Genomic DNA, 12590 nt, shown 5'->3' on the forward strand with positions numbered 1-12590 from the left:
AATGGTTGATATTACCAGCTGGTAACATATGACACCAGTGCTAAAATGCTGGCATGTATTAGTTATAACCCCATTTTGCGAGTGATCACTCTGTTATGCTTTCATTGAGTATTCACATTCTCTTTTCTGTTAAAACCTCTTATCACCTTTGATTCAATGCCAGAAGTTTTTTAGCCTTTTCATGCTTATCCATTTTTAAAATGCAGCCTTCAGCAATAAGACCTAAAAATTCCTGAGGTCTGAAGGCACTGTCACCCTTCAAACAGCATCAAAGCAACAAAGTTATCCAAAAGCTCAGCCCAAGCCTTCCCACCAGCTGGTTTGGCCGGCCATGCTCTGCCATTTGCAATTCAAGTATGTGTTCACTGAAAGGGAACATTTACTTTAAGTGTTATTGCCAGGGAAATACAGAAACAAAAATCAGATTTTGTAGACAAACTGTACATAGACAAATCCCTTTTCAAATTGTTTAGAATTTTTGAGGAATACCTCTTAATGCTTGCTTTTCCTCTGGCTGCTTTACAGGTTTGTATACCCTGAAAGTAACCTGCTTACCCCAGGTTTAGTTCATGCACATGTAGAAAATTACCAACAGAAAATTGCCAATACTAAATACTAAAATCTGCACATTTTCAGTTGCAGTTCACATTAAAAAGAGTATTGGTGCACCCAAACACCAGTTGAGCTACAGTGTTTGATAGCAGCAGTGAAGCTGTGAGTTTATGAGGCTTCATAAGGCAGCTGGTGTTGGCATTTGGTGTGAGGTGTGGTCCCCACCAAGGGCAGATGTGTGTGGTTGAGCGGGCCGGCCTCCACGGGGTGTAACCACTAAGCGAGCACTAACTCAGCCATAGCAGTGCTGGTTCTCTGCCTGCTGTTTTCTAAATGTGACTGAAGACCCAAACCTTGGCTATTTGTGCTTTAAGAAGTCAGTGTCACACAAGGAGTCAGCTGACCATGTTCCTGTCTGTTTAATTATGACCTCTATGTACAGAACCTTCTGGCAGCTTGGACTGTTAGATTTGACCATTTCATGCAACAAACTGTTGAAGGCAATGTGGCTGTGTTTGGGACAAAGGAATTGAATCGGGGGTGTGTGTGTGTGCAGCTTGTAGTTCAGCTGAAGTATGCACTCATAACCAGTGAGAAACACAGAAGTGCCAAGTTTTGACTAATTGTTGTTGATTTGATTAGTTTTGAAGAGATGGCAAGCTAACATTTTTAGTTCTTTGAACACTGGCTTTTCGTCTGGACATATGGCTGTGGATCTTCTATTTAGATAGTGAGGCTGCTGTTCATACATCTGCAAATTTTAGGCCAGTGAGCAATGCTAGCCAAACTATGCTAGATCAAACCTCCAAACAAGGTGTTTTATGTGGAGGTATTTTACTACCAGGGTTAGCTTAGAATCCTGTCTGCAGGACTAAGCTGTACATCTCCACATGATTTCTTTGTAATCCCTTGCATTAAAATGTACATTTATTGTAGGGCCTCAAAAAGCTCAGTCAGAGCTGAAGGTTTCCAACCTGCTAGATGACGTGCAGAGCTACAATCACTCTTTTGGTCTCTCAGCATCACCCCATCCTTCCCCTTAATTTTCCTTCAGTCTTTTTTAAGCCATACCTTCCTTTGACTCTAAATGGAGTTTGCAGACTTCATGGCAGCTGGGCAGGATGGGACATCAAGCTGAATACACAAAACAGATAAAAACACAGACTTGATAGGTACCGTCTTTTGCCATCTCTCCCAGTTAATTTTCATGTATCTTCACATGGAGGCACTGTTCATTTTTCCCCTTCCAAGAGTAATTTCTGATGTTACATCCAACCATATAGCCATGGTTTTTCATGCTACCACAGGGATGGAGCTCTAGCTTTTGAATTTTAGTACAGTGGTGCTACTGTTTCTGCTAAGAGCTTTCTCTTGCAACATGCACTAAGAGGTCAAAAGTTAAAATAAATTTAAAATATGCTTGAGGGAAAATTCACCACACGTACTTGACTGTCAGGGTTTGAGGATTTTTTTCCCCCTTTCCTTAGTGCTGAAGCATAATAGAGATTTTTATGGTTTTGAGTGTGATCCAGCATTGATACTGTAGCTTTGGAGGAGTGCCAGCAGGGATGCTTACAGAATATCAAGTTTTATACCATCTTATGTAATGTTTATGTGGGTGGGATATGACATATTGAAATTCAATTTATCAAAATTATTGACATTATATTCATGCTGCCCTGCTGCCAGTGGGGCTGAAATGGCTATGTTTTGTGGTGTTCCTTCTTGTACAGACATAGACACTCGGGAAGATAGGTTTGCATTAATATTTTTGTCTTCTTCTGCACCTATTTTCACTTGTGATCTGGTGCCATTATGCTAAATGCCTACACTGTGCAGCCATAGGCAAGTAAATAAATAAGGGAAAGGGTCTGAGTTCTTAAAAATAAGGGAAATTTATTCAGGTTTGCATTACTGGTTAAGGAACCTTCCTCTAGGCAGGCAGGGTTTCGTCTCTTTTCACAAAAGGCAGTATCTATTTCTCTCATTAATCCTTTCATTGCAAAACTCATGTTACAACAATGCACAGAAACCGCTCGACATGAGTTATGTCTTTCTGATTTTATCAGTCTAATTTAATTAGCGTGCATCTGTATAAAGCTACCCTGTACAATATGGATTTTTCCTGTCTAAGAGACAGAAAGAAAGACATGTTTACTCTGAGGTCACTCTGTTGCCATGTGAGAGGTTGGTGGTACCAATACCACCATGTTGGGGGAAGGTTATGTAAGAGGACCGCTGTCCCGGACAAAATACTCCTTACAGCAAAGCCAATAAAAAAAATCTACGTCAGCAATAAACTATAAGTGAATATAAATGTAGCTTTATGTATTTGAAAAGTCTTTACTGTAGAGGCCGTAATTTCTCATTGTTTTCAAGAATGGTTTAAGGAGCCTGTCCCTGTGTGTTTTACTGATATGTTCTAGTATGTGATTCATCTTGTTCTTATAGCGCATGCAGCAGGGAAATCATGGTAACCTAACTTATTAATGTATAAAAGAAAAATATGCCCGATACTTAAGAGAGCATCTGAATTCTGTAGGGCACTTCTGACATCTTTCTTTATTTTTGTGTTTTTGTATAGAGGATTCTCAGGTGTTTGTGACACATCTGTTTTTAACATCATTGCGTAACAGTTTTTTTCTTTAAAATTTCAAAAATCCTTTACGGGCTTCAGCTTTTCCATTAACAGGATTATAAAGTTTAAAAAAATATTTAGATAATATTGCAGCTGAAATAGACTGAAGAATTTTTACACATACTTTATTTGTGCTTCAGAAATCTGGCAATTTAAGAAGCCTACCCTGATTGTTTTTCTTCAGCTCATCACAGAATCTATAATCAATTTAGCAGGAAGACACTTCGCCAATGCTTTGAAAGATCCATACATAAATATTGCCATGTCATTCTGCTGGTTGGGATTATGTTACTTGCTGAATGATTGCTACTCATTTTTTGCCAGTATAATCAATAAAACTGACACTGAGAAATCTGATCTTCCTTTTCTGCAGGCCAGCTTTGGGTGGTCTCCTTACATCATCTTTTCGGCAGCACCAGGAGTCTTTGGCAGCAGAAAGAGAAAGACGGCGTCAGGAGAGAGAAGAAAGGTTGCAAAGGATAGAACGCGAAGAAAGAAACAAATTCAAGTAGGACCCAAATTTGCTCTCGGTCTCTTGCTTTAATGAGTGATAGATTGGTCAATCATTGATACATTCAGCTGCAAAATAATTGAATTGATGAATAGTTTGTCTCTTTAAATACTTTTCTTGATCTAAGTATCGTAAAAACTGATAGATTAAACACATCACGAATTTTGGCATTTAAAAAAAAGCAATTTCTTTTAAAGACAGTCACTTATAGTGCCTGGGTATGTACAGAGGCTCGGTTTTATTAGCTAATATACTCACCAAATTATAATCTCAGTGAGGCACAGGGATTGAAGGTGAAACAGTGGGACAAAGGTATCAAGAAGGGAGGGAAGGGACAGCACTGAAACATCATTTTGCTTTTAAGTTGTGCAAAGTAAAAATGTCTTGCTGTATGGTAGTGGTTTTTAACTACTTTTTCCTGCTGTTCTGAACACGTGTCTCTTGCTCCTGGAATCAACTGACAGAAAGCAATGACCAAAATTACTGTTCAAACCTTGGTCAGACAAACATCATAGCTGAATGTAGGACTTTGCATTTTCACATCTGAGAAAATGTTGTATGATGTGGGATCCCAGGGTGTGCTGCCTGAGGGTAGTAAGAGCCAAGCCCCCTCATCCCCTTCAATCCATGCCTAGAAATCCCAGCAGAGACATTAACAAAGACAGCAGTGGGCCAAGGATAGAAATGGAATCTATGCCTGAAATTGTTTGCCTACAGTCTGAAGAGTGTACACTAAGAAATCAATTGGTTTCCTCATAAACAAGAGTGAGAAGTAAGCATATATTTAGCAGTTAGAACACATAATGTAATAACTTAAAGAATGGTAACATAAATGTTTTGTAGCCTTAGAATTGGTAGTTATGGAAAAGATGGCACAGGGTTTCATGTTAGCTTGTTTATTAGTATGCAGGATTGTTTTCACTGTAATCATCCCTTTAGTAAGAAGTGGAAACAGGCTGTGATTCTGTGAATTTGGAAAGAGGAGTAACTTACGAGTGGTCGATTGATATTCTCCTGGCTCCAGAAGATAGCTAGTTTAGAAGGAAATGAGAGGCAGAGGGAAGGTGGAAGAGCACCATAATAGGATCTTTGGCAGCCAACAGCTGCCCAAGTTCTCCTGAAACAGAAACAATAAGGTCGCAGTCTTCCAGCCTCTTCCAAAAACTCTCCCTCTAAGTGGTATCATCCAGCTGCAGCAGGCTGCCATGGACAGCCAACATGATCTTTCAGAAAGGAAACTCCCAGACCAAAAAAGCCAACAGGGTATTTGGCAGATTGACCTGTTTGAATAACAGATCTCCCCATTTTAGTAGAGGTTGGCTACAGTAGTTGTTCTGTCACTAAAAGAGGTTTTTTAAAATCAGAAAAAAAAAATCAAAATACACGTTTTCATCCCTTTATTTCCGAGTCAGAAACTGATTAACTAAACGCCATGATTGTGTTATATATTTAAGATTATTTTCCAATGCCCAGTGTTTTCATCTTTTGGATTTGAGTTTTGTGATCACCCAAAAGTTATAACTTTTGTTTGAGCAGAGGGTCTCCAAAGCCACCAGACTTCACAGACAGACAACATCCCACAGTTGATTAAACAGTCTGGCAGGAGGAGGCCAAAAGTCACAGCAAGCAGTCATGGACAGTTTCATAAGAGTTCCTGGGATTTCATTATCATATCATCAGTCTGGCTAGAAACCCAGTCTCTGAAGATGTAGTTTTGATTAAAAATAGCACTTGCAATTCAGTCTTTAAACTCGTGAGCTGTACTGGATTTACCATCATGACTCATTTGTTATCTCATTCTTTCCAACTCTGCCTCAAGAACATTGCACTAGGTTCTGGCACCATTATTGACAAATTGAGGATAATTTAAAGGAGACCATCACTAGTTGTGAAAGAGCTGGAGGATAGGAGAGCTGGAAGATTAGGAGAGGAGCTACAAAGCTCCACAGGCTATTGCTAACTAAAGGAATGCTTTACAGAATGAACATTTTTCTCAGTAGAAGGACTGTTGTATCCATTGCACAGCTAGAACAATATGTCCTAAAATAAAGTGGTTATTCTTCAGATGTAGGGAAGAGTGAAAGTTGTCAGAGGGGACAGAGTAATGTTAAAATTTGCCTGCTGAAGATTTCCTAGAATACTTTTAAAATATTGTAAAAGTCTAACCAGTTCAGAATTTAAAGCTTGTGGAGATGGCCTGAAACAGTAATGTGTGTTCCCTGTTAAAGGACTTTTGAAGAGCACTTGCAAGCAGAGGTTTTATAGATATTGTTATAATAGATGATAATTAATTCATTTAATGACACAATATAAAGAGAAAAAATAGGGGTTATTAATAAAAGGAGTAGTTCTGAAAATCTTTCTGGTGCTCACAGGTTACTCTGAAGGAATCTAGCAGATAAAGATCTCATCAGTTTTGTCTACCAGGTTCAACTAAATATTAAAAATACATCGTAAGGAACCATCTTGCTGTGATACTGAGACAGGCTGGGCATTCACTAGGTTCTGCTGTGCTCGGAGTTAAATTTGCATCCATGTTTGTGGATGTGGCAGGCCTGTCCAAAATCATAGTACTCAAGCATCCAGCAAACTTGACTTGGCAAAAGTTAAATGTACAGCTTACTTGAGGAGCTGTGGGAGTGGCACCTGAGATGAAAGGAGTTTTCTGTCTAAAACTTGGGGTGAAAAATAAGGAAGTAAAAGCTTGTTAATGATGCTGCACACACCCTCTTGGAATGCAGAATTGTCCTTCTCAGTAAAGCTAGTCTGCTGTCCTGTTTCCAGCTGTGGCAACCAAAACTCACTAAGGAAAGGTTCCTTGGAAAGAAGGCCAATAGGTTTGCTCACTGCCTCAGTCTGTCCTGCCTGGGGCTGCCGTCACTGTCTTGGGGCATTCTGAGATGGAGGAAATGAGGGATGGTTTAACATCCACTCATGTGCCTGCTCTCTATGGATAAGTGCAGTTCACTGAAACTTGTTTCAGACACCAGGTTTCATAGCATGTTTCAGGTTTTTCAGTTTTTGCAGGCTTTTATTTGGTGGTGTATGCATGGATAAGTGTACATTTTTAAGCAACTTTTGCAAAAACAAACAATTTTTGTCAACAACAGCTTTCATTGTCTCTGATCAGTTTGTTTACACCACTCTTGGTTTCTCCTACTGTTCTTACACTTCTACTGCTTACCTTTTCCTTCTGGTTTCTGCTTCAATTTACTGTAATTCTCTTTTTAGCCGTGATTATTTAGACAAAAGAGAAGAACTAAGACAAGCAAGAGAAGAGAGGTTTGTATATCATGCATCCATCCTTCCTGCTGGTTGTTTGCACTTCATATATTCTTTACTGTGGAGCTGCCGTGTGTTCACATTTTTAACTCTGCTTGCACAAAAAACTTTTATTCCAAAAGACTTCTATAAGAAAGAAGTTGTTAAAGAGCAGAATGAAGTCCAGCTGTAAGCACAGCAATAAATGAAGAGCAGTGAGAATACTTAAGAATGATTGATGATCTTTTATCTATTTGTGTGGGAAATAAGCCCATTTGCCTCAGAAATTTACCCAAATTTAGTAGAGTTATAAATTGAATAAGCCTGTGTTTTTCACCCACTGGGTCCCAAGTTTTCTGTAGAAAAGGCAACTGAGGATAAAGGAAATTAGGGTCACAAGCATTGCAAAACTGCAGTGACAGGCTGATGGAAATGGTTCTGACCCACTCTCAGCATATTTTTATCTTTCAGAGCCAAGTTTTCTTTGCCGATCTCTCCAAACATCAGCAAGTAAATTACAAAGCTTAGCAGTGCTTATCATTGGGGCATTGTTTTATTTTTACTTAAATAGCATATTTAAAGTGACTGAGGGTTTGGGGGGGTTTTTTTCCTTTTTTTTTTTTTTTTTTTTTAATACAATGAAATAGTTTAGAAACTCTGGGCTAGGCTGGGAGGTATGTGCTTATGAAAGCATATTTTTCAAGGAATACTCAACTAAAGACTTTTGCCTTTCTGTAGCTTCATCTCTACCTCCTCTAGTAATTGCATCCTGGAGGAAGCATTTGTTTTTACCTGGAAAACATGCAAGTTACTGTACAAATAGATGAAAAATCATCCAGAGTGCTTCAGTTCTGCTTTTATGGTCCTCTAGAGATTACTCTCTGGAGATACTTTTGGATTGTCAAGAATTAGAATTACATTATCATAATAAGAGAGCAGCCATCTCAGAAATCATTGTGTTGCTGTGTTTTTACTTGGGGTTTTTTTTTGGTTGCTTTTGTGGGGTTTTTTTACAAAATCACCCTACAGGAGACAGTTTGTTTCTGCAGACTGAAGTTTTATCTATTGTGGCTGAAGTAGCTAATATTAAAAAATTATTTTAACATCTCTAGGAGTAAGAAAAGGTGGATGGGCTTTCCATTGTGCTTCCAGTCAAAACAATTACAAATAGTTTAAAGCATTTTCTAAAATGAAATGCATCTGAGCACATAAGCATCCTACACTGATCTGAGCTGAGTAAAACCTTTTTCAGGGAGCATGCTCATCTGCAAGTTTTGAAACAAATTAGAAGTGAGTTCTTCAGAACTTTCAAGTTGTAAGGGAAAATGCCAACTGGAGTATTTTTGGAGAAACGTTCACCATCACTGCTGTGCAATCTGAGACTATTTCACTGTTCTTAGGAATGTTTTTTTATCCTTAGGGCTCTTTTGAGCTGAGATGTTAAACTATCAGTTCCTACTCATAAAGAGGAAAGACATGTTTGCTTTGACAGCACATAAATGCTGGAGAAAACTTCTGCAAATGAAGTCTTGCACCAGTAGTCCATTACATTGGAATTCTGTAACTACTTTTTTAACAAACACCTTTGCACAAATGAAGTTTTATTTCCTATAGGATGTTGCATGTTAACTTGTTTTAGGAGAATGCATAGACTGTAAGAAAATCCTATACTCAAAATCCCTAAAATCCTAGCTAAAAACAGATTTGTATGTTTCCTCCATGTCAGTTCTTGCTGTTCTATGGTTTGAGGCCTTTTCCCTTTGCTTGATTGGGTGTTTTCCAGTGGTAATTAAAGAATAAACCCAGGAAAGGGGAGCTCCCAAGCCCTCTCTGGTGTGAGCTACAGCTCAAATGGTCTCCACCCCATGACTTTGTTGATACGTTAACATTTTAAGTTGCCGTCAGGGCTTTGCTCAGATACCTAGAGAACTCATCATGGTACTTTCATCTACTTGAAGATGATAAGTCCAGTGTTATGTTCATGAGAAATACCAAATGGATAGCCTCAGACTTTTGGCTCATTGTCTGTAGAGAAGACTCAACCTAGGTGTGATAGTGTCTGCAGGTTTCCATGATTTAAAAGAATATGGCAGCATGTACAGTGTCAATCCTGCAGTGGAGGTATGGTAACTCATCCTTTCAACTCCTTCAGATTTTGGTCTTCACGAGACCTTGCTTATCTACTGCTGGCATTCATTCATTATGAAGATATTTGTCAGAAACAAAAAATAACTTAAATAATGTCATTTATCAAGTGTGAAGCATTAGTAACTGATTCTTGAATGGTTTTTTGTTTCTCAGTTATACCTATTTATTAAGCTTCCCATTTCATAACTAGTTCTGCTGATGTGTTGCCATTGGAGTTGCTGTTCTGGTTCCTTTTTCTGTTTCAGTATAATAATCAGATACATTTTGAAAAGTCACCTCGCGATGTTAATCTCTGCTTTGCTGGTTGGCGGTGCAGCACACAGCTACCAAAAATGTTAAAGCACCTGAAAAAGAACTGAGGACAATAAAACAATGTAGCTCTCCCCATTATAGAAGGATCCATCCAGATCTTTGTTGTAGTCTGTTGGCAAACTGCAAAACCCCCTTGGCAGCAGCCAGCTGGGTTGTACCTGTTTGTGCCAAATAATCAGTTTGAATGGCTCTTTATGAGTCTGGAGTCCCATCTGCTCTGCTTGTGAGGAGGTGGAAGGCACTGTACGTAAGTGACCAATGTTCAAAGAAAGAGTGGCTTCATGAACTGTACCAAACATCATGCTGATGCCAGAGAAAGGCTTTCTCCTCTATTGAAAAGGCAAGATTCAGTCCCGAGAATTGGCTTCATGTTAGAACTGTAAACAGTTCCTATTTTATAACCATGCAAGTATGCAGCTTGTTATATTTTCATCCAGAGTCTGTAGGGGTTCTTTCTCTTGCAGAATTTGTTCAAAGCCTGTGCATACCTCTGGAGGAATAAAAGAAAACGAATTTGTTCTTCATTATTGCTGTCTGCAATAAGGCAAATTGCCTCTGAAAACACAAGGACTGCTCTTCAAAGACACATTTCTGTGCTCTATATGGATGTTTGCAAATGTGCATGTGTGTGGCTACCATATGTACTAAGCATGTTTGTTACCACATATGGCTGACTTCTTTACCCTGCCTGCTTATAGTACACCATCGTACACTAATTTTGGCTGTCAGTGATGCAGAAGGGGGGAGGAGAGGTGTTCACTGTTATGAAGTGTTTACAGCAGTGTGTTATAGGGAATGACCAGAGTGTTTCAGGGACATAAGCAGTAGTCTTGATTAACCTGTCTAATAGCTCACTTGTGGATAAGGCAAACAGTCTAAAGCCTGATCCAGTGGTACTCAGGAATTTATTCCTTAGCAAATAATGGTGGATAAAATTAGCAGACATCTGGAACAAGCACATATTTAAAAGTTATTTTGGTCGAAATGTATAAAGCATACTATGAAGAATATGATTGGTAGCTGGTCTTAATAAACAGTTAGTGAGTTCTGCCTGCCTAAAATGCAAAACAGATGTATCTTTGTTCTTTTAAAGTGACTTTGATGAATAAACTACATGTGACGTCAGGTACAAGCTATTGGATGTCTGAGTCCGGCAGAGAAATTTTTCAGAATAAAAAAAAGAAACTTTCCATTGTAGGCTCTGGAGAGAACAAAGTGAATTCCAGTGCATTGCTCTCAGAGCAAATAGAAGCAGGTTCAGAGTCTTTAGATAGTTAATCCAAACGTTTATTATTGGTATTATTTTCAGGGATATCTGGTTTTGTCTGCTGCATTTTCCTCTCCTTACAGCAAGTCTCAGATTTTGGCAATTTGCATCAGTATTGAGGGGCTCTGGGTTTGGAGGGGTTTTTTTTCTTCTTTTTATTTTTTTTTTTTCTCTCCCGTTTTAGTTTTGGGAGAGGGAGGGCTGAGAGGAGGAGGAAGAGGAGGAGGAGGGTGAAAAGGAGGACAGACAAATGCTTCCAAAAGGAGAAGGACTGTGCAGACAAAATACTCCATCTAAAGGTTCTTTAACTGTGCTGGTTTTTGCTTTTGTATTGTAATGCGCAATTTAACATTTTTCAGGGCAGTAGTCTTTGCTTTGGTGTGCACTTTTTGGCAGATTGGGCAAGCAGGCAGTTCAGTGCTGTACCTCTTGTGTCAGGAAATCAGCTCATTCTCTGCAGGTGTTTCATCCATAAACAAGCATCAGCCACAGGCTTCTTCTTCTTTACGGAAACCCTCTGGAATTTAACTTTCAGATACAAATACTTGGAGAAGTTGGCAGCAGAGGAGTATGAGAAGGAGCTGAAAAGTCGGAGTGTGAGCCGAGGCAGAAGTGAGCTGTCCTTGAACCTGAGATCTCCTTCAGCTCCATCCTCACCTGTACCCAAGTGTGTCAGCCCAGCATCCATAGAGTCCCAGGAAGAGCTGAAGACCCCTTCCATCCCTTCTGGAACTCCTCAGCCCTCAGAAGGTAAGTGAAAAGGAGGGCAGGGGAAACAATGCTGGTTTCTCACAGCATTGTTTATTTCTCTTGGGATAGTGGTGATTTTTGATGCGTGACTGCAAGAATATAATCTATGAGATGCCGAAGTAAAGGGTCTTGCATTGTTCCATCCTGTCTTCCTGAATTTCCTATTCTTTTGCATTGATTTGGATATCATGTAATCTGTTCAATAATAGGATACACTGCTAATTGCTGCTATGATTTATCCTATCAGTCTGTTGCTCTTCAAATGGCATAATTAGAAAATAGAGAATATAGAGGGTCTTAATTTTAGTGTCATGTTCCTTATATATGAGAAGTAGACAAACTGTTCCTGCCAACAGATTTTGCGTATGTGGATTCTCAAAAGAAATGCAACAGATGAATGCCAAGATTATAATAACCTTCCAGTAGAGCACAGGCTGAATGTGACAAACAGAAAAGGTCTTGAACTGAAGGCAGGGGGAGTGTGTTGATTATTTTTAATACCAAGAAAAACTCTTAAAATTGTAGCACAAGTCATAAAGGACTTAAAAGAGACCACAGACAATTAGTAAAAAGGAAAGTATAACCAGTGTTTGCACGGTTGGTTTGCTGTCATATAATTTATTGGTGTGTACAGAGCAATGCTTTTTCTGTGTGTGTGTGTGTGAGATTCTGCCACTTGCATCATGTACCTCTCCTTCAGTCCACAAAACAACACACGCCATACAGATTTATATTTGCACCACATGATGTTGCATTAACACTGGGAGCTAGAATGCATGTTGAGGGCAAATTATCGCCATCACTCATTTTTATTTTATTTGATTTCCTGCTACATGCTATTGGTGATTAATGCATTTGTAACTTGCACTGCTTGGTTTTATGGAGTGTTATGGCTGGTAGCATGCTATAAAGCAAGGCAATTTGAGAAAAACATTACAAATACTGAATGTTGCATACGTTTGTCCTCACTGTACTAAGTAGGTGAAGTTTATTTTATTTAGTTTTATATATTTTCCCAATTATATTCCCCAGTTTTCTTGTTTGGAACCTTAAGAGTCTCAGTAGAATCATTTGAACTTAGAAACCACAGATATCTTCCTCCAATATTGATAGTCAGAAACATCCAAACGCCCATTTTATTTGATGCTATA

The 12590-nt window shown here is 38.9% G+C and overlaps 1 protein-coding gene across 14 annotated transcripts in view; it reads left to right on the top strand.

The window, feature by feature from the left end:
• Window positions 1-12590, top strand: part of FHOD3 (formin homology 2 domain containing 3) — a 377773-nt gene that overhangs the window by 292641 nt on the left and 72542 nt on the right. For 10 of the 14 annotated variants that reach the window (XM_039572720.1, XM_039548148.1, XM_039548142.1 and 7 more), the window contains 3 exons: window positions 3564-3698; window positions 6933-6983; window positions 11225-11439. In XM_039572720.1, the coding sequence (XP_039428654.1) occupies window positions 3564-3698; window positions 6933-6983; window positions 11225-11439 (401 nt within the window). The remainder of the gene's footprint in view (window positions 1-3563; window positions 3699-6932; window positions 6984-11224; window positions 11440-12590) is intronic. The other 4 variants (XM_039548141.1, XM_039548146.1, XM_039548153.1 and 1 more) reach the window with 1 other exon arrangement.

Source organism: Corvus cornix, chromosome 2, assembly GCF_000738735.6.
Source record: "Corvus cornix cornix isolate S_Up_H32 chromosome 2, ASM73873v5, whole genome shotgun sequence".
NCBI classification, from domain to species: Eukaryota; Metazoa; Chordata; class Aves; order Passeriformes; family Corvidae; genus Corvus; species Corvus cornix.